The sequence below is a fragment of the Mobula birostris genome, chromosome 1, assembly GCF_030028105.1.
Source record: "Mobula birostris isolate sMobBir1 chromosome 1, sMobBir1.hap1, whole genome shotgun sequence".
Taxonomy (NCBI): domain Eukaryota; kingdom Metazoa; phylum Chordata; class Chondrichthyes; order Myliobatiformes; family Myliobatidae; genus Mobula; species Mobula birostris.
In genome coordinates, this window is record NC_092370.1 from 68,672,712 (window position 1) to 68,699,570 (window position 26,859).

General features: G+C 40.7%; 1 protein-coding gene and 1 long non-coding RNA gene across 3 annotated transcripts in view; one reads left to right on the top strand and one right to left on the bottom strand.

Annotated features, from left to right (window-relative positions):
- The window catches only part of LOC140196883 (uncharacterized), a 44,102-nt gene extending 28,382 nt beyond the window's left edge, over positions 1-15,720 (bottom strand). The window contains exon 1 of the long non-coding RNA XR_011885829.1: positions 15,541-15,720. This is a non-coding gene — a long non-coding RNA (uncharacterized lncRNA). The remainder of the gene's footprint in view (positions 1-15,540) is intronic.
- Positions 15,640-26,859, top strand: part of ripk2 (receptor-interacting serine-threonine kinase 2) — a 95,097-nt gene continuing 83,877 nt past the window's right edge. The window contains exon 1 of one of the 2 annotated variants that reach the window (XM_072256728.1): positions 15,640-15,738. Coding sequence is in view for 1 of the 2 variants with exons in the window: in XM_072256717.1 (XP_072112818.1) it covers positions 15,904-16,136 (233 nt within the window). In the remaining variant the exon portion in view is untranslated. Of the gene's footprint in view, positions 16,137-26,859 lie in introns of both variants that reach the window. The other variant, XM_072256717.1, reaches the window with a different exon arrangement.

The window sequence follows — 26,859 nt, forward strand, 5'->3', positions numbered from 1 at the left end:
GATATCAAGCAAAGTTATGATGAGTATGTCAACTTATACAACCAAGACCCATTTGGTCAAGACACAATTGAAATGGGAGAGTCAGGTCTGTCCCTACTGAGCCAAGAGAGACAACAGCGTTGGCAGGAACTGATAGAAAACACAGACATGACCAAGAACAGTAAGAAGGCATGAGCAACTGTTGGGAAACTCAACTCAGACAATAGACAACCACAGAGAATTGCTGCCGTAACACCCAATCAGGTTGCCCGCCAACTGATAATAACTGGTCAACCAAATAACAAGGAATGGAGGCAAAAGAAAAACCAACATCAGGAGATGGAGTCAGCTCTCTCAAATGGGAATAACAACTCCCCCCTCTCACCCTAGAAGAATTAAAGGATGAATTATCACAGCGAAAATCCAACAAAGCTACTGGCATACATGGGATTCTTAATGAATTCCTTAAACATCTTGGACCTAAAGCACTCCACTGGCTTCTGTCGCTTTTTAACTATTGCCTAAGATCATTAAAGATACCTAAAAAGTGGAGAAGAGCCAAAGTGGTTGCTCTCCTAAAACCCAATAAAGACCCCAACATTCCTAAAAACTACAGACCCATTTCCTTGCTCTGCACCCTCTATAAACTCTACGAGAGACTCGTACTGAAAAGAATATCCCCTTTAGTCGAAGATCTTCTAACACCAGACCAAGCCAGGTTCAGGCCAGGCTGCTCTTGCTGCGGTCAAGTCCTGAACTTAACCCAGTATATTGAGGATGGCTTTGAAGTGCGACAAATTACAAGGGCAGTATTCGTTGACCTAACAGCTGCATACAACACTATGAATCACAGAGGCCTTCTACTGAAATTATCTAAAATGTTAAAGAATGAAACCACAGTCAAAGTAATAAGAAGCCTCCTAGAAAATCGTAGTTTTTGTATAGAAATGAATGGAATTAAGAGTAGGTGGCATCCACAAAAGAACAGACTACCACAGGGATCAGTCCTGGCACCTCTACTATTTAATGTTTACACAAACGACCAACCAACCTTTCCTAACGCACGCAGGTTTATCTACTAGACAACCTATGCATAGCAACACAAGCTAACTCCTTCCAAGAAGTTGAAGTATGACTTACAGCAGTCCTCGAAGCAATGAAGCAGTATTATGAAAAATGGTCTCTGAACCCAAATCCATCAAAAACTTAAGTGTGTGCATTCTGAGGAATCGCGAAGCAGCTCGGAAACTCAAGATCTTCTGGTGTGGGAAAGAGCTCGAACACCATCCTACTTCAATTTACCTGGGCGTGACACTGGATAGGATGCTTTCATATGCCACCCACATCAAAAAACTCTGAGGGAAAGTTAGCTCATCCAAACCTTCAAGAAATCCATTAAAGTGATGGACAAGGAGGACATTTCTCCACAACTCTGCTCATGCAACGACAAATCGAACACCTCCAATGCTGTTCAATGGCTGGAATCTGAGATCTCAGATAGATTTTCTGAATCCAGAGCTATAGGGGGAAGTACAGAACTAACGGTTCAGCCATCTGCCAAGTGAATCAACAAGGAGCTTTGTCATTCACAGAGATAGCTTTACCCCTTCAATTTACTGAACATGCCCAAATTTCTTCTGTTTTGAAGGCCTCCATGCCCAAATCTAATGAGCTCAACTTGAAGTAATTTCCCTGAAAATACAAGTACAAATGGTTATCATGAAGTATGCAAATTGGTTTATTGTGGATACATGCACTGAGGTGCAGTGAAAAGCTTGCCTTGCATAAATACATTGAGGTAGTACAAGGGCAAACAACAACAGTTTAACAGAGAAAGTGTGATGCCAGTAGACAACTAGGTACAAGATCATAACAAGGTAGATTGAAGTCAAATTTCCAATTTATCATACTAGTGAACTGTTCAATAGTCTTACGACAGTTGTCCTTGAGTCTAGAGGTACGTACTTTCAGACTTTTGTATCTTCTGCTCATTGAGAGGGGGGTGAAGAGAGAATGTCTGGGGTGTGTGGGTTCTTTGATTATGATTTATCTGGACAGTATTAAGTGCAGACAGAGCCCATAGAGGGGAGACTGGTTTCTGTGATATGCTGAGCTGTGTCCACAACTCTCTGCAGTTTCTTGTGTTACGGGAACAGCAGTTGCCATACCAAGTTGTGATGCAATGGATAGGATGTTTTCTATGGTGCATTAATAAAAATGAGGATCAAAGGGAACATGTATAATTTATTTAGCCTCTGCGGTAGTAGGGGTGCTGGTGAGCTTTCTGTGTCCTGGCATCAATGTAGTTGGGACAGACAGGTTATTGGACATCGATCTGAAATATACCTTTGTTTCTCTCTCCAAATATGTTGCCTGACTTGTGAAGTATTTCAAGTATTTATGTTTTTTTTTCAAATTTCTGCTGGAAAATCATCTCTTGGATTCCACATCAAGTCTGATCTGGTACAAAATTCCAAACACCCTTGGAAACCGTAAAGCCGCAATTGAAAAGCAAAGGAAAGAAAAAAGTTGGGTTTTTTTCTTTCTTCCCCATTCAGTACAAAACCTGAATTATTTATGTTTTACTATTATTTATATGTTGAACTTAGTGATTTTTTATAATTTTGGAACTTTCTAACTTCATACTGAAGTTTTAAAAAGGTTTTCTATTGCCACATTTTAACTATTAAAATTTCTTCAAGGCCATAAAGCTGATGCGTTGGCAATTGTGAAAGCTTTCAAGGAAGTATCGTGATGGGGGTCTTCTTGTTTATTATCAGTCTGGAACATATTGGGTAATAAAAGTAAACCTCCTTGTATTCAAATCAGGTAAATACTGGAACAGGGAGGGGAGAAGCAGAAATTAAAACTGGTGAGCTTGGCTTGGTGAGATCTGGACTATAAGCTTTCCTTGTACAATCATCCGAAAATTCCTGTGAGCCTTTTATTACCTCTCTATCAAAAACAATTCACATTATCTTGAATCCCAAATGAGTAATTAGGCAATTAAAGTATTGTTATTCATTTCAACACACCCAAGGGATTGCTTTCACAGAAGGTTGAAGACTTAGACAAATTAATATGCCCTTGTTCATTAGTGTCAACAGAATGAGGGAAGTATGTTTGTTTTTTTTAATTAAGCTTTTGGATTTATATTTAATTTCATTGACTGTTGCATCATTCTAGTTGCAACACTGATATTGATTGAAAGGATCTTTCCTTCTGGAGAACTATAATTAATTCTTGACAAATGAAGAGTTTCCCTTTGTTCTGTTCATATGCAAATAATTAATCTATGTTTTGAAAGCTGTTCAGTCAATATTTGACACAAAATAAGTAGACTCAATGGATTTTAAAAATCTACTCATGTTTGTATTTTCAAACTGTCTGCAGATGACTTCTCTGATTTATTTCTGTAGCAATTCAGCACACTCAAGTGAAAGGCATTGCAGAATATGGTGTCAAATATTCCTTTTCTAAGGCCAGGTTACACCAGTCAGAGGCATGGACTTGGCCTGTGGCTAGTTCAGGATGTGGAGGTAGGGAAAAGAGGAAAATAAGCCTGTTATTTGCAGTGATATTACTGGGGTGGTTTGTGGATAGTAATCAAAGGTAGTAGACCAGTGCAACGCACAAATATTCTGGAGGAACTCAGCAGGTCAGCCAGGTAGGTGGAGAAGGTGGTTTCTGATAGTAAAGCAGAGTGGATCACAGGAGGCCGGGAAGAAGGAGGGACACCAGTCGGAGGTGATAGGCAAGTGAGAAGAAGAGCTGAGAGGCCAGAGTGGGGAATAGAAGATGGGAGGGCAAGGGAAAAAATTACTGGGAAGAAGAAATTGTTGTTCATGACATCAGATTAAAGGCTACTGAGACAGAGTATGAATGTTGCTCCTCCAGCCTGAGGGTGGCCTCATCATGCCAAAAGATGAGGCCATGGACTGACATGCCAGAATGGAAATAGAGTTAGGAATTAAAATGGTTGCATACCATGTAGACCAAACACTGGTATTTGATATCAGGAGGGATTGAATAAATCCAGCATATGATTTTGAGGTGGAATGAGAGAAGGGTTGGTGCATGGTGATAACTGGCTTGGTGGAGGATGGGACTGAGCTGAATATGAGGGCCAGCAGTGAGAGGGCATTGCAACTTTTCAGTGGTTCAGTGGAGATTGTGAAGTTGTGTAGCAAACAATTTGGGAAAGGACTGGAGTTTGACGAACTGATGATCTCCCTCTCCCTCTGAATAATACAGGGAGGTAACCAACTTTTCAGAATCACAGAAGCCCCACAATCATCTCAGAAGAATCTAGCAATGGGTACTTACAAGAAAACCTGTATGTGTCCCGAGGTGGAAATCGCAATGTTGCACAAAATGACAAGGCCAGAGCCAGGTTACATTTGTTTAATGATGCAAAGCAGTGGTCATTACCATCTGCAGAAACAGACAAAAAGATGCTGGAGGAAGTCAGCAAATCAGGCAGCATCTACAGAAATGAGCAAACAGTCTCAGTCCAAAACATTGACTGTTTGTTCATTTCCAAAGATGCTGTCTGATCTGCTGAGCTCCTCCAGCATTTTTGTGTGTTGCTTTGGATTCCAGCACCTGCAGGCTTTCTCATGTTGATCATTAACACCTTTCACTCTGGCAAGAGAAAAGAAAATAGTTTTAAATTCTTTGACACTGAAGAAGAAAAAAGACAATATCTTGTATTTATCAACTTAACCCCCTCAGCAACTTTAACATAGCTTGAGCCCAAATAACCTCAGAATGAATCATGAAAAATGGGTGTAAACAATATTTGAGATATAGTGTTGAATAATACAAGAAATAAAGGAACCACTTTTTAAATAAGTTGATAGTACTCAAACCACCCCATCTGACACCAACAATCATTTCATGGTTCTATATATTGAATTGCTGCCACATGATTGGCTGATTATATATTTGCATTTACAAGCAGGTGTACCTAATTAAGTGGCCACTGAATATACATCAGATCCATCAACAGCAGTTAAGGAATAGGAAAACCAGTTTTGTTACTTTGGGTACGTTCTCCTCATCAATTATGTATAACATATGAATGACTAAAGTATCAAAAAAGTATCACAACTGGTTGTGAAACATGATAGTCAAATCTGCTGCTCTTATTAGAGCTATTCAGGACCATGTGGGCAAAGACCTTCCCAACGATGTTCAGCAAGGAGATTCCACTGTAGCTGTTACAGTCTCTTCTGTCCCCTTTGTTCTTATATATGGTGACAATGTTGCAGTCTCTCATGTCTTGCGGCACTGCTCCCTCTGTCCAGCACTGGCACAGTAGTTCATGCACGTGGTTTAGCAGGATGCCCTTTGCACATTTGATGGCCTCTTGTGGAATGCCATCCAATCCTGGTGCCTTCCAGTGGGCAGGCTGTCGATGGCTTTACTCAGCTCTTCGGCAGTCGGCAATGCATCAAGTTCCTCCATGATAGGCAGGCATTCCACGGCATCTAGCGTGCTGTCTGAAATGCTGTTTTCTCTGGAGAAGAGTTCAGAGTAATGCTCATCTCTCCATCTGCTTGCCTTTGTCATTGATGGTCTTGCCTGTTATGGTTTTCAATGGTGCTGTTTTGCTCTGGGTTGACCCAATGGCTTTCTTGATCCCCTTGTACACTCCACGGATGTTGCCTGTGTCAAATGATAACTGAATGCTTTCGCATAGTTGTAACCAGTAGTCATTTGTACAGCGTCTGGCTGTTTCCTGGGCCTTGTTTCTTGCAGAAAATAGCCGAAAGGGTATATCCCGAGTCTCAGTGCGGATTCAGGTCAGAACACTCCACAATCAACACGAACTTCTCCCTTCGACAGCTACAAGAGAAATGCAGAGAGCAAAGACAACCACTCTACGTCGCTTTCATTGACCTTACGAAGGCCTTCGACCTTGTGAGCAGAGATAGCCTGTTCAAAATCCTCGCCAGGATTGGTTGTCCCCCGAGGCTCCTCAGGATAGTTCAGTCATTCCACACAGACATGAAGGGCGTTGTTCAGTTCGACGGCTCTTCTTCAGAGGCCTTCAACATCTGCAGTGGTGTGAAGCAGGGCTGTGTGCTTGCCCCCACCCTGTCTGGCATCTTCTTTGCAGTCATGCTGAAGCACGCCTTTGGAACATCAACTGATGGTGTCTACCTCCACACCAGATCGGACGGGAGGCTGTTCAGTCTGTCACGGCTGAGGGCAAAAACCAAGGTTCGTGAAGTACTCATCAGGGACATGTTGTTTGCAGATGATGCGGTACTGGCAACACACTCTGAAGAGCAACTGCAACGCCTCATGGACAGCTTCTCAAGAGACTGCCAGGACTTCAACTTGACCATCAGCCTGAAGAAAACCAACGTGTTGGGCCAAGGCGTTCAGCACCGCCCTGCCATTACCATCAACAACTACGAGCTGGAGGTAGTTCATGAGTTTACATACCTTGGCTCCACCATCACGGACAGCCTCTTCCTAGACCCTGAAATCAATAGATGGATTGGATGAGCAGCCTCAACATTCGCCAGGCTGACAAAGAGAGTCTGGGAGAACAGAAAGCTGACGATGCACACCGAGGTTGCAGTCTACAGTGTCTGCATCCTCAGCACACTGCTTTACGGCAGTGAGACCTGGAGCCTTTACTCCAGACAAGAGCGGCGTCCACCTTTGCAGCCTGAGACGCACCCTGGACATCATGTGGACTGACCGAGTCACCAATAATGAGGTCCTGGCCCGCGCCCAGATACCTAGCCTCTTCACCCTGCTCCAGCAACGCCGTCTCCACTCGCTGGGCCACGTACACCTCATGTCAGATGGGAGGATCCTGAAAGACCGGCTGTACGGGGAACTGTCCTCCGGCAAGAGAGCACAAGGGTGGCCCCATCTTCGTTTCAAAGGCGTTTGCAAGAGAGACATGAAGTCACTGAAAATGAACGTCGAGAGGTGGGAGGACATCGCAAGCGATTGCTCTCACTGGAGGCTGGAACTACGCAGAAGTCTAAAAAGAGAAGAGAAACTGAGGCTTACTGCTGAAGAAAAGCGCACTCGTCGGAAAAACAGCACCAAGACAACACTACAGGACAGCGCCTTCAAGACTGTCACTCCTGTGTTGGACTCTACAGCCACAACAGACGCTGCTCTAACGCAGACTGAAGCAAGACTTTCCAGGTGCAGATCCATGGTCTCGCGAGATGAACAGATGCCACAAATTAGAGCTAAGATTCCATGTCCTGGACCATGTCAAGACTAGACAGCACCAAGTTGTGCCTTCTCCCCATCAGGGCTTACAGGTACACTGACAGAAATAAACAAAAGTTGAACATTTCTCAATTTTGAAATTAAAGAGAGGATCTAATTCTGCTGGATATTTCTAAAGATGCTGGAATTTCAAAACATGGTTCTGCCTTGAAGTCTTACACTTGTAATGAACTCTCTAGATTAGTGACACAATTGTTCATGCGACTGGAATCCCTCAGTAAATCAGACAGCATCTACCAAAAGAAAGGTGTTAAACTTTTAGGTGCAACTCTTCAACAGAAATAGAAATATTTACGAGCTGAGAAGCATTTTAAAAAAGGGTCAGAAGGCAAAGACATAAAAAAGACACAAGGGACAGAATTATAAGCTGTCTACCTGTAATGGATGAACTACAGTGAGCTTTGAAGTGCAAAAAAAAAATGTCTGAAAATAAAATAACAGAGAATAGAGAAAAGCATAACTAAGGAATCAAAGAACACCAAGAACATAGTACAGCTGAAGTGAGAGGGACTAAGGCTAAACCAAACAAAAATAGCAACGGAAGCTGTCAATAAAGTCATATGCTCCACAGAAAACCAGTTAAGGTTGCAGAATGCCTTGCTAACATAATGTCTGAAAATGTCTTCCTTCCTCTTCAGGAACATTGACCCATTAACCACATTGTCAGCTCTTCAGCTGAAAAGAAAGTGGAAATTGAATGCTACACAACCATATTGAGAAGTGTTTTCACTTTTTTCTTGGAAGTACAATGCCTACTGTGTTAGTTGCACGATGTATAGAAAGCAAGCACTAGAAAGATTACAACCTTTAAATAAATGAATAAATAATCTGCTCAAAATAATACAAGCAAATTTCAGGGCAAGGTTTTTAATAAGTCTAGGCTTTAATCACAGTTTATTTGCATGACGTTCTAATCCTCTTAGCAACCTCATCCATGCTCCGAGCCCCACATCCCTTCACACATTCACTCCAATTTCTCCCTCTCTAGCGAAAGAGAGAAAAGTATTTGGGACAACTGCAAGGAAAGGATGATGGAGAGAATAAAAGCAAGTGGTGCAAAAGATGGGGATGGAGAAAGGTAGTTCAGGGTAAAAGGATTCAAGAGATGTAGAGTGTTAAGTTTTGTGACTCCAAAACATGAAACTAATTGAAAGAAAAACATGGACCTGTGCCTTAGTTTACAATTTTTACCCTAAAGAGGCGCACACTTCTGACATAGTGGCGTAATGACATAAACCATTCAGGTACTTCGTATATATAACCTGTAATGAATTATGTAAACATTGAATGCTTAATCAAACAATATACTTGCAATATCACTCAAATATTAATGAAATATTAAATACACAACATCCTTCCCTGTTTAGCTTTTAACTACAACTTAATATGAAATGCATCTCAACTCACATATATAATGTATTGCTCTCTCATCACAGCAAAGTAAATTTTAATTGTCCCATTCAGGCCTAAAGATTTAATTGCTCTGCAAGATTTCGTAATCATGTGAGATAATGTCTTTCCTGACCGGGGAGGTCACCCTACTTGGCAGGTGAGATTTGTGGCAGTGAATCAATCACAGGTCCTGGCACCTTGTCCTTGGTTGTAGAAGTTGACTCTGGAATTGAAGGAAGCGATTCTGACAGCTCTGAATGCCTTTCTTTTGGACGTGTTTGGAACAGTGCACGGCAAGCTGCTAGATTAGCTGATCTACCCCAGGCCACCAGACAAAGCTTTGAGCTAACATTTTCATTTTGACCATGCCTAGATGACTGGTATGTAGCTCCTCCAACACTTTAGCTCTCAGCTTGAATGGTTACAATAACTCTCAATCACCACATCAGGAAACCTCCATCAAAGGCAAGTTCATCTAGCACTGTTAAAAATGGGGGAAACTGGGAATTCTGCCACACATTCCAGCCATTTTGAGTCACCATGTACCCCTGAGAGAGTGTGAGGTCTTTTCTAGTTTCCCTTGAAATAATTGTTTTTGGTGCCAAAAAAGAATTATTAGAACTCAGTGCTCACTTAGAATCCCTTTCGTTACAGACCACAACACAGGCCAGAAACCTTGGTGGTGTGATGGACTCCGACTTAAATTTTAACTGCCACATTAAGACATCTACAAAGTCAGCCTGCTGCCATCTTAAAAATATAGCACAAGTTAAAGGGCTTATGTCTTAGCAAGCTCTAGAAAAACTCATCGATGCATTTATTTTTAGTAGGCTTGACTACTGTAATGCCGTTTTCAAAGGTCTCTACTGTATAGGAAATCCCTCAGACAGCTGCAGCTCGTTTAGAACACTGCTCCTAGAGTCCTCACTGAGACCTAGAACATATCACTCCAGTTTTCAGATCACTACACTGGCTTCCTGTCTATCAGAGGACTGACTAAAATATTACTACTGGCTTATAAAGCACTGAATGGTCTAGGGCCAAAATACATCTTTGATCTTCTGCTGCATTCTGAGCCTTCCTAAGCTCTCAGGTTGTCTGGGGGGTGTCTGCTTACTGCCTGCACATTCAAAAATAAAAACAGGAAGCAGCTTTTAGTTACTATGCTCCACATATCTAGAATAACCTTCCAAAGGATCTGAAGTCTGCCCCAACTTTAAGCTCTTTTAAATCGATGCCTAAAACTTTTCTTTTCACTGTAGCTTTTTATTTGAATCTCCTGCACTGCAATTTTTATTTCTTTATTTTGTGATTTTATTCTCTTTATCTTGTCTGAAATTTGATTTTTATATCTTCTTTTATGTAAAGTACATTGAATTGCCTTGTGCTTGAAATGTGCTATATAAATAAACTTGCCTTTAGATCGTTTCTACTATAATAGGGTGACTTTCCATTTACATTAGGGAGAATACATCAAAAGGAGTGTCCCTTTCGTAAATTTTCAGGGATTTCCTTTTCCAAGGGTAAACAGGACAATCCATCAGCTTTTCCACGATTAGTTGTTTCTTGAATTTGATCCCATAATTGTGTCCTTGAAGAAACAGAGCCCATCTCTGCATTCAACAGGAATTCTGCAGACGCTGGAAATCCAAGCAACACACATCAAAGTTGCTGGTGAACACAGCAGGCCAGGCAGCATCTCTAGGAAGAGGTACAGTCGACGTTTCAGGCCGAGACCCTTCATCAGGACTAGTCCTGAAGAAGGGTCTCAGCCTGAAACTTCAACTGTACCTCTTCCTAGAGATGCTACCTGGCCTGCTGCATTCACCAGCAACTTTGATGTGTGTTGCTTCCATCTCTGCATTCATGCTGTCCTGTGGATTGAAATTGGACACTAGTCATTGACGATCAGTAATAAGGGTACACTCTCTCCCAGCAAGTACTAGTTGAAACATTTTACACCCCAAATGAGATTCATATCCTCTCTGTCAACCTATGTGTGAATTTTCTCTGCAGCAGTACAGGAACATGATGCAAAGGCTATGGGATATTCACATCCTTTACTCAAAGCATACGCATGGTGTGGCATCACAGGCAAGTTTCACTCAACAATGTGATTAACATCACCATCTCCTTTACCTTTTGGAAAGCCACCTATCACTGCTTTGTCCATTGCCATTTCTTTCCAATCTGTAGTACTGAGTTCAAGAGGTAGAGCAGAGTAGCCAGGTTCTGCCATGAGCACTACAGCTTACCATAGAGTGTTGAGCTTCTAGGGTTTTTGAGCACCTGTATTTACTAATCAATATCTTAACTAGAGTTGCTAAGCCCTTCTGTTTTCAGTTTAATCTTGTCAAGTTAATTGTAGCTGGCACATGTTCCTGGATTCAATGATTATTTAAAGAGGTCTCCCACCTCAGTGGTGTTAGTGAGGATGAATTATCTTGTAGTGTGCTCAGTTGCTCCACTGAGGCATAGATTCTGATGTTTCACCTGCTGTTTTTATCTCTTCCTGGGGATCCTGTTGTTCCTCTGTACCTGAGTCCAGTCCTTTGTGAGTGCACCATGATAGGTTTGGTAGGAACACGTTATTGTAATCAACAAATCCTAAAAAGGACTAGAAGTGTGACACCTCGCTTGGCATTGGGCCATCTACCACTACTTGAATTTTCTCAGCACACTTATGCATCAATAGTGTGACCACAGTTTAAAGATTTCACACCTGTTGTGTTCTGAGCCCATAATCTTCCACCCTTTTTAACAGTGTCTTGAGATTTTGGAAATGTTCCTCCTCATCATTACTGTAACAATGATGTCATCCAGGTAATACTAACTGCCTGGGCAACCTTACAGCACCTGGTCCACAGCTTTCTTTCAGAATGCAAGTGTAAATGCTACTCCAAAAATAAGCTCATTATAGCAATAAAACCCTTTCTGAGTATTTATGTTGAGACACACTTTGGACATCCCCATCTGTAGGTAGGCCTCAGCTAAGTCCACTTTGCTGAAGTATTTTCCAGCAGAAAGGTTTGCAATGATATCCTCTTTCCTGCTAGGAGGGTATTGATCTACTTCCAGAACTGGCTTGATGATGACCTTAATTTCACCACAGATCCTGACAGGCCAATTCTTCTTGGCTATTGGGACCACTGGTATTATCTACATGCTTCCCCCAACATTTAAGAATTCCTTCACCTCCATGGGATATAACTCACAGGCTACTTTATAATGGATGGTATGAGGAACTGGATGGACCTTGTAAAACTTGGGTACGGCATTTTCATTTAAGACTATTTTACCCTTGATATTTTTGAGTTTCCCAATGCCACCCCAACACTGCTGTGGTATTATCCAGTGCATTCTTCATTTGCTTTCAGTTGACTGTTGCAGGGGATGTGGTATGCAAATAATGGATGGATTTCAAATCAATCTGTAGCTGTCTTAGCCACTCATGACACCACAATGCTGGCCCTCCAGTTCTTACCACATACAAGCCCAATATGGCTTGTTGGTTGTTATATTTCACTGTTACGAATGTCATTTCCACAGGAGTTATCTTTTCTCCAGTGTAAATTTTTAATTATATATCTGCAGGCTTCAATACAATATCATTGAAATGCCACTCATTTTGTGGAGTGTAATATCACTGTATAGTAAATGAATTCACATACAAGCATTTTTTTACTTCTCAGAACGGCAGAGAGTAACAGAAGTCATCCCCAGTCCTGTGATGTTACTTATGAAGCACATGTAGCAGTTCAAGTGTATCAGCATTTTCAATAATATTTGAGACAACTAACATTTAGGGTGGCATTTTTAATCCCTGCAGCTGAATTGTTCTCTAAATTATCAACCACTGATTTGTTCTGTAAATAGAAGCTAAATAAATTTTTCTCCCCAGATATTTAAGTTGCTTTATGTCCTGAAATTACACACATAGTGTCAAATTCCAAGGTCCAGAGTTTCCAAGCATTGATATGGTAGGTGAAGACTAAGAAAGTCCATCCTCACCAAAACAAATCTCTAACCATATTCTGATTGGGAGGAGAGAGGATGAGAGCAGAAGGATCTCATATAGTTGCAATTACCTCACAGAAAATTGACTGCTCCCTTTGTAGGCAACCAAAAGCTCACCCCATCTGATTCAGGTAAAGTCAAGATCATCTGGCTTGTACTTCTACTTTATTAATGGACATTCATAAGTGGTGCAAGCGGGCTAAGTGCAAAGTGCAGTATTATTTAAAATAAGAAGGAATATCAAACATCACTGGGAATCTCAGAAAAACAAAACATTCCGACCGGACAGGATAGGTGAAATGCACTAAAAATATTCCTGATAGCAAGGATCAAAGGATGCAAACAAAGGTCAGCTATTTAGGTCTGTGATAAAAAGAGAATTATTCCATAGTAGTGAACCAGTGGAAGAGTCAACCCCAGAAGGCAATTGAAACCAAAATCATTAAATATATTTAAGAAGGAATTTGATATTGCACTTGGGGCCAAAGGGATCAAATGATATGTGAAGAAAGAAGGAGAGGGATATTTATTGAGGATGATCAATCGTTATCATACAGAATGCTGAGGCAGTAATGAAGGGTTGAATACCTACTGTTGCAGTGATGTTTTTGAAAAGGAGAGAGTTATCATGGGAGCAAGTGCAGGTAGTACTGAGTTGGAATGATCCAAGTCCTGAGGCTTATTTACAAGGTAACTAATACCAATCCTGTTAATTCTTCAATGGAATGCTAGAAGTTTAACAGGATTTTGACTTATGTGAAGGATTTTACTGAGAAACTGGATGTGATATGTGTACAAGAAGACTAAATTTGAAATTAATGGTTATGATAAGTAAGAAATGATAAAATTAATGGAAGAGTGGGTGAGTGTGCAACTTTTATTGGAAGGGATTATAGAGAGCTAAAGAAAGGAGAAGAACCAGAATACTTGGTAACCAAAGTATGGACAATGGAAGGTACAATTAAGATCATTAATATCTATAATCCTTGTAAAAAATCAGAAATAGGTTTGCTGGAGCAAATTGGTACAGAGGGAAATAGAGTATAGTGTGGGCATTTTAATTCACACAGCATGTTGGGGGGGAGCATGATGAAGTTAATGCAAGCAGTGATAGACGAACTTGTGGAAAACTAAATTCTGGTATATATAAATGATGGAACTGGGACAAGAGTAAATTTCAATGCAGGCTCTGAATCAGCAATTGATTTAACATTAGTTGCGGCACCTTTAGCAGAAAAGTGTTCAAAGGAAGTTTTGAAAAAAAAACAATAGGTAGTGACCTGTGTTATTTAGACGAGGAATAGAAATAGTGACAGATCAGGAAAGTATGCTGGAGCATTGGCTATTTGAAAAAGCTGACTGGGACAAATGTAAAGAAATAGGCGATCAGGAATTACAGAATATTGAAATCAATTAGGATGTGGATATTTTATGTGACAGGATTGTAAAAGGGATAATGACAGCAGCAACAATAAATATACCAAGGAAATGGAATTGGGTGAAAAATAAGATGGTACCATAGTGGACAAAAAAAATGTGGGGAAGCAATAAAACATCATAATAAAGCATTTAGAATGTTAAAGAGGACACACATTTTTCAAAACTTAATTGAGGATAAAAAGATGAAAGAAAGAGTAAGAAATACAATTCAAAAGGCAAAACAGGAATATTGGAGTAAACAACAGGAATTCTGCAGATGCTGGAAATTCAAGCAACACACATCAAAGTTGCTGGTGAACGCAGCAGGCCAGGCAGCATCTGTAGGAAGAGGTGCAGTCGACGTTTCAGGCCGAGACCCTTCATCAGGATGTTGGAGTAAGTTTTGTGATTCCATGAATACAAATATTTATTGAAGAGTTTGGAAGATGATCAAAGGAATGAATGGGATCATCAGGGAAATTGGATGCTCAGTGTTGTGTAAAGGAGAGAGAGCTGCAGTATTGAATGCAGAGAAAGCAGAACTGCCAGTGCATACTTCTGCTAAAATACACAGTTCTGACATTATGAGTAATGAAAGAAAAAGGAGAAGAGAGGAAACATTAGAGAACTTCGAATAGTGATCAATAGTGATGGTTGGAAATATTGGGGGTACATTAAACCTGATATTCACCATGACAGAATTGAATAGTGTTCTTACAAAGGCGAAGAAAACTTCCCCCCCCCCCCGAAAGGATCAGATAGTAATGTTATGTTATCTAATTTGAGTGAGGGGGGAGTTATTTTAAAGTTATTTAACTATGTACGGGATAAAGGAAAACTTCCTAAAGCATTGAAAGGAGCAATCATAGTTCCAATACGTAAACAGTAAAACCATGGGAAATAATTAATAATAGATTAACATATTACATGGAAAAAAAGATGGGCTTAGGAGACAAGGAAAAACCAAGAACGTTGTCTGCCTGGAACGTGAGTCAAGGAGGGCTCAATTGAACAGAACGCATACTAGAAGCGTTTTTGGATGTAGAGAAAGCACGTCATATGTGGAAGAAAGGTTGGATCATCAAATTGCATACATTGGAAAATAGATGGCGAATAATAAATTGGATAAAATATTTTTAATTGGTATATCTGTCATGGTGCAAGTAGGGTAAATTATGTCAAGTAATTCCCACCTCTGAATTTCTCTCTTTGGATTTAGGATTGCTCTTCCGGGAAGCGCTGGCTTGGGATCAATTGCAAAGTGCTGGAATTCTGCTTGACAGTCACTAAGAAGAATATCTCTGCTGAAATAGCATCTTCATTATTTCTACTTAAACATTGCACGGCTATGTAGAAAATTTGAATAACTTGGAACGGAGAAAGAGAAAGAAAACTAAGATTTTCCTTTGCTGTGACCGATAATCACTGGTCGGGTTTATTTGAACGGCCAGCAATAATATTTACCTTTTGTTTGCTGGGGGATTTCTTTTTGCCCCAGGAGTATTCATTAGAAGCAGCAAATCATTCTCTCATTTCCCGTAGAAGGTGTGGTTTCTGATGCGCTCTGGGCTACGCAGGGACTGACCGTAGAAAAGGCGGAAGAGCGTTGTATTTGGGGAATTCTTATTAATAACGTTCCTAAAGAAGAGGTGTTCCTTTCTAGTGAGTAATTAACCCCTTGGTCAGTACTGACTATAACATCCTGCTTCTGACGCCGCAAATTAGTTTACTCCGAGCTAGCTTCCGCCCTGTTATGGAGTAAAAGCGTTAAGCCGTTGGAAGGGAAGAAATGTTTTCTTGTCTCTGAAACTGGCCTCTCCGCGAAGGATGAACAGTGACGGGGGAAAAGATCCACGTCTCTCTAAAGTCATGGAGGCCTCCGGGGGGAGCAGTATCTCTCCCATCTCGTCCATCCTAGACGTGGTTCCTTACCAGAAGTTGGTGGACCTTCACTATGTCAGCAGAGGAGGCTATGGTGTGGTGTACAGAGCGCGGCACAGTGACTGGAGGATATGCGTGGCTGTTAAGTGTTTACAGTTTGACACTCCAATGGAGGAAGGGTATGATCATAAGTGCTAATTGTATATGCCAGAGTGGAAAGGTGTTATCGAGTTTGTGCCTAATATTTCCCTAGTTCCAGAACACACCGGTATTCTTTACTGCACAGTCTATGTGTCAGAGAAATAATTGTGCAAACATTTACGGCGTCGTTAGTAGTAAAAGTGTGTACAGTACTGCTGTGCCGAAAACTTCGTGTAAACTCGTTTTCTCTATTGATGCACCAAAAACGTGGATGTCAAAGCCAGGAGATAGGCCCTTCGGCCCACTAAGACTATCCCAATGATTTAACACCCATTTTATTTGTTCTGAAATGTCATCTACTCAGACCGCCCCTGCCCCCGCCTTCCAGGATTCTGCCATATTCTGTGCAGTAGGGGCTATTTGTAGTGGCCAATTAACCTATCAAACTGCACATCCTACTGGGTTTGGAGAAAACCTTTTTGGTGACAGGGAGAATGTGCAGACAGGATTGAACCCATGTTGCTGGAGATGTGAGCCGCCAGCCCCTTCACGCTGCCCTGGCGGGAACTGAATGGACCCAGCAACGAGTCACTCAATGGCTGAGTGTAGGGAGTCTGCCTGTGAGGGGTGCCTTGAGCAGGCTGGGGCAAGCCTAGTGGTATCTCAGCACTATGATGTGGGGTCAAAGGCTAGATTCTGATTGGCATGGTGAGTGCAAGTCATTGCTGACTGCACCTGCTCTACTGTTGAGAGGTCACCAGTACCCTCCAGTCTCCCTCTTCACTGGTGGGTGTGATAGAAGCTGCTGAATTGCCTTCTCTTCATTTCACTGCACCACCCTCCCTTGCCTGGAGCTGACTTTAATTTTGTGATGAAATATCCGGTCTTCAATTTGAATTTGAATTGACTTCATGTCTTTCATCCTTTACATACATGAGTAAAAATCTTTACGTTACATCTCTGTCTAAATGTGCAATGAACAATCATAGTAATTTATAATAATTTATAAGAAATAGAACAGTCAATGTAACATAGAAATACACTCAGATCAGCGTGAGTTAATCAGTCTGATGGCCTAGTGGAAGAAGCTGTCCTGGAGCCTGTTGGTTCTGGCTTTTATGCTGTGGTACCACTTCCTGGATGGTAGCAGCTGGAATAGATTGTGGTTGGGATAACTCGGGCTCCCAATGATCCTTCAGGCCCTTTTTACACATCTGTCTTTGTAAATGTCCTGAATAGTGGGAAGTTCACAACTACAGATGTGCTGGGCTGTCCACACCACTCTCCGCAGAATCCTGCGATTAAGGGAAGTACAGTTCCCATACCAGGCAGTGATGCAGCCAGTCAGGATGCTCTCAATTGTGCACCCGGAAGAAAGTTCTTAGGATTTGGGGGCCCATACCAAATTTCCTCAACTGTCTAAGGTGAAAGAGGTGCTGTTGTTCCTTTTTCACCACACAGCCAGTGTGTACAGACCACATGAGGTCCTTGGTGATATGAATGCCGAGGAACTTAAAGCTGTTTACCCTCTCAACCCCAAATCTATTGATGTCAATAGGGGCTAGCACATCTCCTTTCCTCCTGTAATCCACAACCAGCAACTTTGTTTTTGAGACATTGAGGGAGAGGTTGTTTTCTTGACACCACTGTGTCAGAGAGATGACTTCTTCCCTGTAGGCTGCCTCATTATTGTTTGAGAGTAGTTTTGTCAGCAAATTTAATTAACAAATTAGAGCTGTGGGTGGCAACACTGTCATGGGTATACAGGGAGTAAAGGAGGGGACTTAGTACACAGCTCTGAGGGGCTCCTATATTGAGGGTCAGAGGGGTGGGAGTGGAGGTGAGGGAGCCCACTCTTACCACCTGCCAGCAATTGGACAGGAAGTCCAGAATCCAGCTGCACGAGGCAGGGTCAAGACCAAGGTTCTGAGCTTCTTGTTGAGTCTGCATGGAATTATGGTGTTGAATGCTGAACCGTAGTTCAAGAACAGCATTCTCATCTAAGCATCCTTCTCCAGATGTGTAAGGACAGTATGTAGAGCAGTGGCTAATGCATTATCTGTCGATCAGTTGTGTTGGTAGGCGAATTGTAAGGGGTCCAGTTTGGGTGTTAGCATGCTGCAGATGTAAATTGCCTTATAAGTGAAGATAGGTACAAGGAGATGTTCCTCCAGAAAGTGGTAGTAACATCATGTAGCAGATATGTGATTAATTCATTCTAATTCGTAGTATGATTCAGAATTTTCCATGGCCTTTTGACCTGTCTGAAATGGAGAGTAGTTAGTGTTTTCATGAGAAAGCTTCTCTGAGTTTAGGAGGTGTTTCACTGGCCATCTAGGATTTGTCAAGTACAAAGCAAATTAAATCAATTTTGCTGATATATTAGTTTCCCGAATACAATGGTGGATATACATGAGAGTTTAAAGAAATCCTACTGAAGCATAGATAGTTGGCATTTCTTATTATATTGTACATGAAATAACTAAGGTCCACATGGACTTGAAGATGAATTGTGTGGCATGATGCTTATACGTTCAATAAAACTAAACTTTAAAGGGAGATCCTGGTGTTATTCTGAATTCCATTTTGATGCTGGTTTACAGCAGAACTTGTAAATCATGCGCAATAGCATGTAGCTGAATCAGAGACATAATTTGCATGATCTTAATGCAAGTATACACAAAGGCTGCAGACAGCAGAGGCCACACTTGGAAGGGTAGGGGTTCAGCAGTAGAGAGGTCTATTTTGTCATTACTTAATGTGGATATTTCAGAACAAACCCCAGGTTTCTGAATATGAGGAATCCATTACTGAGAGCCCAGCTTGGCAGCACAGGGACACAGCAGATAGTGCTGCTGCTTCAGAGCTACAATGGCTCACGTTCATTCTTGACCTCTGCACTGTTAGTGTGGGATTTGCACATTCTCTTTGTGAAGAAGTGAGTTTCAGAATCAAGTTTATTATCACTGATATGTGTTATGAAATTTGTTTTGTGATAACAGTATAGTGCAATACATTGAAAAAATTAATAAGTTATGGGTTGAAATATATAATAGTGCAAAAAGTGAGGTAGTGTACATGAGTTCATGGTATTTTCAGAAATTTGATGACAGAGAGGAAGAAACTGTTCCTAATAAGTTGGTGTGTCTTCAGGCTCCTGTACCTCTTCCCCACTAGTAGCATGTCCTGGATAGTGAGGAATAATGGATGCCACCTTCTTGAGTCATCACCTATTGAAGATGCCCTCAATGCTGGGGAGACTAGTGCCCACGTTGGATCTGGATGGATGGTTTCCAATGCATGCTTTGCTTTTCTCCCAAATCCCGAAGCCTTATTTTTGGCCTGTTCATTATGCTGGTTGGCCAGACTAAATTAATTATTGTGTAGATGAGGGGTAGGGAAATTGCAGGAGTAGATGGGCATGTGAAAGGGTATAGTTACAGGAAAATAAATCGGGGAATGAGAGTAGTCTGTTAACCATAGCTTATGCTATGAGAAATACAGACAGATAATCCTTAAATAATATAGTTGGTCATTGTGGCAACTCTTTCTTGCACTACCTCAACCTCCCTCACAATCTCTCTGTGCTCATGGGTCCACCACAAGCCAAAATCTCTCCAACAGCTTCCTCACTAAATGATTGAAGGCAGTGTCCACCATGTTAATGAAAGTGAAGAATCATGAACAGTGTACAATTAGTGGCAATGAAATTTGTATGCATTACCCATGTTACCAATAAACTTAACCATTGCGATGCTCTCCAGTATTCCCCAGTCTATTCTCCTAAATCTTGAGGTCATGCAGTCTTTTCTCTCAGTGGCCTGGCTCACAATAGCCTTGTTCATCTGTTACCCTGCTCTATTCGATATCTATCCATCAGTGGATGCTAGTGGTCCTCTCAGTTGGCATATTTCATTCTTTGACAGCATCTGGGGTGGCACAGTAATGTAGCGTAACTCTATAAAAGTGCCAGTGACCCATATTCAATCTGCCTGTGTCGGTAAAGAGTTTGTACGTTCCCTGTGTGTCTGTGTGGATTTTCTCCGAGTGCTCCAGTTTCCTCCCGCATTCTAAAGACATACAGATTAGTTGGTTAATTGGCCACATGGGTATAATTGGGTGGTAGGACTGGTTGAGTTTGAAGGGTATGTTACTGTGTTGAATCTCTAAATAAATGACATAACTAAGCATGTAATTTTGTGGTTTAAGGATCTTAGGTCATTTGATTAACACTAACTGTACACTTCAATTTCAAAAGTAAAAACATCAGCTATTGAGTGCACATTAAGTGAATAAACCTATGGCTCTGAGGGGTTTTTCTATTGGTTTTTGTTGTGACATCAATGCACCATATAGGAGGGATGAATACAAATCATTTTAAAGATGATTTTAAGATGACGTAGGAATTATTTTTAACTGAAATCATAGTTTAATGATGGGCCTATTAAAGATGGATCAGTTATACAAACAAGGAGGATTGTGAAAGCAAAAGTTTGTTGTAATTGTGTAGGACTTTGGCGAGATCATAAGAAAACACTTGAAGTTGGTGGTGTCATTTGTGTAAAACTTTAGGGGCATTGGTAAGGGTAGCAATGAAAGGTTTAGAGAGGATCCAAGGAGGAATTCATTCCTGGGTTGTTGGAATCTGGAATGCATTGCCTGAGTGGATGGTGAAACCAGGTACTATCACAAAATTTAAGATCCATTTGAGCACCTGAATAGTCAATGCATAGAATGCTATGGGCCAAGGGCTGGTAAATGAGATTGGTATAGATGGATATCTGCTTCTGTATGGATTAATGAATTTTTGATGAGAGTGTGAAGACTGGTCCAGTCTCATCCACAGTGAACCTAATCGCATTGTGGATCTTGTGTGGAATTGACAAAATGAATGCTACTGGGTAGCTTCCTGAAGTTCTGGTTGAAGTTTCACTATTTGGAACAAAAGTGAGAAAATTCTTCACTTGAAGAATTGTAAATATTTGAAGTTTTTAATCCTATATACTCAGTCTGTGTATATTTGTTTTTTTTATTTAAAAGCAATTAAGTGGGAAGATGGATGACACACAGGTTCAACTATAAAACATTAAAGCATAAAAAGATGGAAGCTGGAGTCAGTGTTTGGATTTTGAACATAATTAATTGAGACAATGTTAGCTCCTGCACATACCATTTTCTTGCAACCTCTACATCATTTGAATTTCTTAGCATCCACACATTTATTGATCTCTAATCTGGGATAGAGAATTTTAAAGGTTAGCCATCCAGACAACCGTAGAGGCCAAGTCATTAGATATATCTAAAGTGAAGATTGTTCTTGATTAGTAAGGGTGTCAAAGATTATGGCGAGAAGGCATGAGAATGGGGTCGAAAGGGAAAATAAAGCAGCCATAATCAAACGACAGAGTAGATTTGATGGGCCAACTGGCCTAATTCTGCTCCTATGTCTTATAGTCTATATGTTTGCATTTATGCTGAATTTTAAAATTTGCAGTGTTGTTTTCATTTACGCTCCTAACTTCACCCATATTTGCCTCTGGCTCAACAAGAGTCAGTATGCGTCCAATTCTGGCATCGACTACATCATAATATAATTATTCTACCATTGGTTACCAATGTGTGAAGCACTGGATTTTCCTCCTCATGTTCGCTCTTCTATTATTCTTCAAGAAACATGTGAGATTAAAAAGAATAAGCAAGAGAAGGCTATTCAGCCCCTCAAGCATGTTCTGTTGTTCAGTGTGATTGTGGCTGATCTTTTATATCAGCAACACTTTCCTACACCAGCTGTACATCCTCACACTTGATCTTTCCTATATCTGTAATTACAGAGGCCATTCAATCCACTGAGGCCATGCCAGCTCTCAGCACAATCCCATCAATCTCAATCTGAAACACGAGAAAATCTGCAGATGCTGGAAATTCAAGCAACACACACAAAATGCTGGTAGAATGCAGCAGGCCAGGCAGCATCTATAGGAAGAAGTACAGTCGACGTTTCGGGTTGAGACCCTTCGTCAGGACTAACGGCAAAAAGAGATTGTAAGAGATTTGAAAGTGGGAGGGGGAGACCCGACATGATAGGAGGAGACAGGAGGGGGAGGGATGAAGCCAAGAGCTGGGAAGCTGATTGGCAAAAGGGATATAAGGCTGGAGAATTCTCATTTTATTTCCCTGTAACCTACCCTTCAAACAGAGAAATTTCCCTTGAATCTAACAACCCCATGTGTTAGGGGAAATTTATAGTGGCCAACTACCCTACCAGCCAGCAAGACTGTGAGAAGAACCAGAACATCCAGGGAAACCCCAGACTGTCAGGAGAATGTGAAAATTCCACAAATACAGCATGGGAGTCCAGGATCATGCTTGGATTGCTGGAGCTGTGAGGTGGCAACATTTGCTCCTACTGTATCTCAAACATTGTTATCACTTTTAGAATACATTCGTCAAAAGAGTGTCCAGAGCCCTTTTGGGTAGCAAATTCTAAGAAATTGCTTTCGTCTGGGTGAAGAAATGTCTCTCATTTCAATTATGAATGGCCAAGCCATTTGTTTGGAAGTTGTGACACCTTCTTCAATACATGCTGTCCAGTGGAATATCACCTTTTATCCATATTGTTAAGACCTGGAGGAACCTTGGAGAGACAAGAGACTTCAGATGCTAGAAATCCTGATGAAGTGTCTTAACCTGAAATATTGACTGTCTGTTTCCCACCATAGATGTTACAACCTTAAAACCTCAACAAATTTCTCTAAACAAATATCCTTTTCATAACTCCATTGACTAGTTGATCCTATTATTATTGTCCAACTGCCCTATACTTGATACTGAATCCTGCACTTACCCGACAACTAACCGACCAATGCTTCTTTGTTTCTTTTCTTGTACTCTCCCTTTCATAAACAGCAGTTGCAATTGTTCCAGAATACTTAAATTTGAAAAATGACGACCAGTGCATCCACTCATAGCCATGTCATTCAGAATGAATATCCGGATTCTTGCATAACATTTTTAGTAATGATAATTTCATTAAGCTCTCATTCTCCCTAAACCTGTTTCTGCTTTTTTAAGATGTTTCTGAGCCTTTCATGAAAACTGCACAAAATACTTAATTAATTTCTCTGCTATTTCATTATTCTCTAGTATAATGTGTCATGTGCCAATCTATAAAACAGATACGTTAACATTTGATATTTCATCTTGCCCAGAGTAACACTTTTTGTTTCTTGCAAGGCTACATTGCGTTCTATTTTTCTTTCCATTATCTTTATCACTGCTTCAATTCTCTTGTGCCAGTTATGAATTTGTTCCTATCCTTAGAATTGTTATTTTTGTTTCCTCTGCAAATTTATAAGCCTTTTCCTTTGATCTATTTATCTTTGGCTTAATAGCCACAGCTGCACTACTCCTCCTGTTTAGTGCATGTCCCTTAAAGATATATACTGTACAATACTTGCAAATGATGTGTTCTTTAAATTTTAGCCATTTGTTTTACTGTCACATTTTTGAATGTTGTTTCCTAATCTACCATAGCTGACCTATACCATGTGCCTTTGTAGTTTGTTCTGTTCAAGTTTAAGACCTGGATTCAGCTTGGATTAGTGTAAAATCTTATACTACAATGTTCACTCGACTTTAAATCCCTCTTGACAAGCTGTTGATATCATCAATTTTCTATTTGTTTGTCCCTGAACAGAGTGCTGTAGAAAACCAACTATAATGTACACAATGAATTCAGCCTTCACAAAATCTGCCCAGGATCTGTTTGGGTTGAACTGTCCCTAATAATTGTAATATCCGTATCAGATGTCAATCTAATGTCCTGACATAGGTTTTTTTTATGATGCCCTGCGTTATAATTTCCTCTGGTTTAGGATATATAATACTCCCACTGTCTACTCTTCATTTTTGCCTACCTCTTCTGAAAGTTAAGTATCCTAGTAAAGTTAATACCCAGCAAACATGTCTGTATAATGACAATTAGATTGTACCCATTTATTTCTATTTGGGCCATTAATTCACTTATTCTGTTACAAGATTTGCAAAGTATGCCAGCAGAGAAAAACCTGAGTTTTATGTGGTGACATGACTCTGATAATAAATTTTACTTTGAACTTTTTGAACTTTTTGAACTTTGGAATGCTGCAAGAGCCGTCAGTTTTATCTTTCCACCATTTCTACCATACACTAACTCCATCTTGAGGTATATCTTGTTGTGCACTGTCACTTACCGACAAATGCTGGTTATACTGGGAATTTTCCACAGTGGCAGTGAACACCAGTATTTTTACTGGCACTGCAACATTTTGATTAGAAGTACAGTGGTTCTGGAGGACAGGCTTCTGTACTATATCTGCAATGCTGCCAAGTTCCATACCTTTATTACCATCACATAATCTGAATTGAATTGACTGGAGGTTTCTGTGATAATGGCGATCTCGGGTAAAATCATTTATATAACACTTTTGATTGAACATAGTTGTGAATGCTTCAGAATGTTTAGCACTACAGCTAAAATCCACGGTCATAGCCATGGGTTATTCAGTAAACAGCATCATTTTAAGACATTAAAAAAATCTATTGATAGGCAAAATCAGCGAACCTCAGACATCAGACTCGGGCTGCGAGTGCAGTTCCTCTTTAGGAAAGCAGAAGTTTGATTGAAAAACTGGGACATTAGATTTCTGTCCTGACTATTCTGCTCTGACTATTCTGCTGGCAAATGTACAGACTCTGGAAAATAAAAATGAAGACCTTAGAGTAAGATTGCCATACCAGATGTACATCAGGAACTAATGAGTCTTTTACAGGTGTATGCTTTATGATTAACTCATCATAGTGCACAAATGTGGCGGTTCTGTCTCAGTCCTGCTCACCCAACTTTTTCACCTATTACCTCCTAGCTTCTTACTTCATCCTCTCCTCCCCCACTCCTGAGGATTCACCTATCATCATTTAGCTCTGCTCCTTTCCCTCCCCCCTCCTTTTTATTCTGGCTTCATTCGCCCTTCCTTTCCAGTCCTAATGAAGGGTCTTGGCCCAAAATGTCGACTCTACTCCATTCCATAGGAGCAGCTTGACCTGTTGAGTTCCTCCGGCATTTTGTATGTATTGCTGTGGATTTCCAGCATCTGCAGAATCTCATGTCTTTATGATTATTTAATTTTGCACTATTGTTCAGGATGTGATATGGTTGAACTGCAAAGTTTCCTTTAGATCTCCTGGTTGTGAAATCACTGTGCTCTGCATACTGCATACTATTTTTGCTGTTTAGCATTCAGGTAATCTGGCATGCAGCTTCCCGAGAACAACCTATAGGAATATGCTGTACACATAGACTGGGAAGTCCATTCTGTAGAAGGGCTGGATGGTTTGGGGTTTGTAAAATGTGTGCAGGATAGTTTTTTGCAGCAATACATAGAGGTACCAACTAGAGAAGGGGCAGTGTTGGATCTCCTGTTAGGGAACGAGATAGGTCAGGTGACGGAGGTATGTGTTGGGGAGCACTTCGGGTCCAGTGATCACAATACCATTAGTTTCAATATAATTATGGAGAAGGATAGGACTGGACCCGGGTTGAGAGTTTTGATTGGAGAAAGGCTAACTTTGAGGAGATGTGAAAGGATTTAGAAGGAGTGGATTGGGACAACTTGTTTTATGGGAAGGATGTAATAGATAAATGGAGGTCATTTAAAGGTGAAATTCAGAGGGTACAGAATCGTTATGTTCCTGTTGGGTTGAAAGGAAAGTTTAAAAGTTTGAGAAAGCCATGGTTTTCAAGGGATATTGGAAACTTGGTTGGGAAAAAGAGAAAGATTTACAATAAATATAGGCAGCTTGGAGTAAACGAGGTGCTCAAGGAATATAAAGAATGTAAAAAAAATCTTAAAGAAATTAGAAAAGCTAAAAGAAGATATGAGGTTGCTTTGGCAAGTAAGGTGAAAATAAATCCAAAGGGTTTCTACAGTTATCTTAATAGCAAAAGGATAATGAGGGATAAAATTGGTCCCTTAGAGAATCAGAGTGGGCAGCTATGTGTGGAGCCAAAAGAGATGGGGGAGATTTTGAACAATTTCTTTTCTATGGTATTCACTAAAGAGAAGGATATTGAATTGTGTAAGGTAAGGGAAACAAGTAAGGTAGTTATGGAAACTGTGATGATTAAAGAAGAGGAAGTACTGGCGCTTTTCAGGGATATAAAAGTGGATAAGTCTCCAGGTCCTGACAGGATATTCCCTTGGACCTTGAAGGAAGTTAGTGTGGAAATAGCAGGGGCTCTGACAGAAATATTTCAAATGTCATTAGAAACAGGGATGGTGCCAGAGGATTGGCGTACTGTTCATGTGGTTCCATTGTTTAAAAAGGGTTCTAAGAGTAAACTTTGCAATTATCGGCCTGTAAGTTTGATGTCAGTGGTGGGTAAATTAATGGAAAGTATTCTTAGAGATGGTATATATAATTGTCTGGATAGACAAGGTCTGATTAGGACCAGTCAACATGGATTTGTGCGTGGAAGGTCATGTTTGACAAATCTTATTGAATTTTTTGAAGAGGTTACTAGGAAAATTGAAGAGGGTAAGCGGTGGATGTTGTCTATATGGACTTCAGTAAGGCCTCTGACAAGGTTCCACACGGAAGGTTAGTTAGGAAGGTTCAATCGTTAGGTATTAATATTGAAGTAGTAAAATGGATTCAGCAGTGGCTGGATGGGAGATGCCAGAGAGTAGTGGTGGATAACTGTTTGTCAGATTGGAGGCCGGT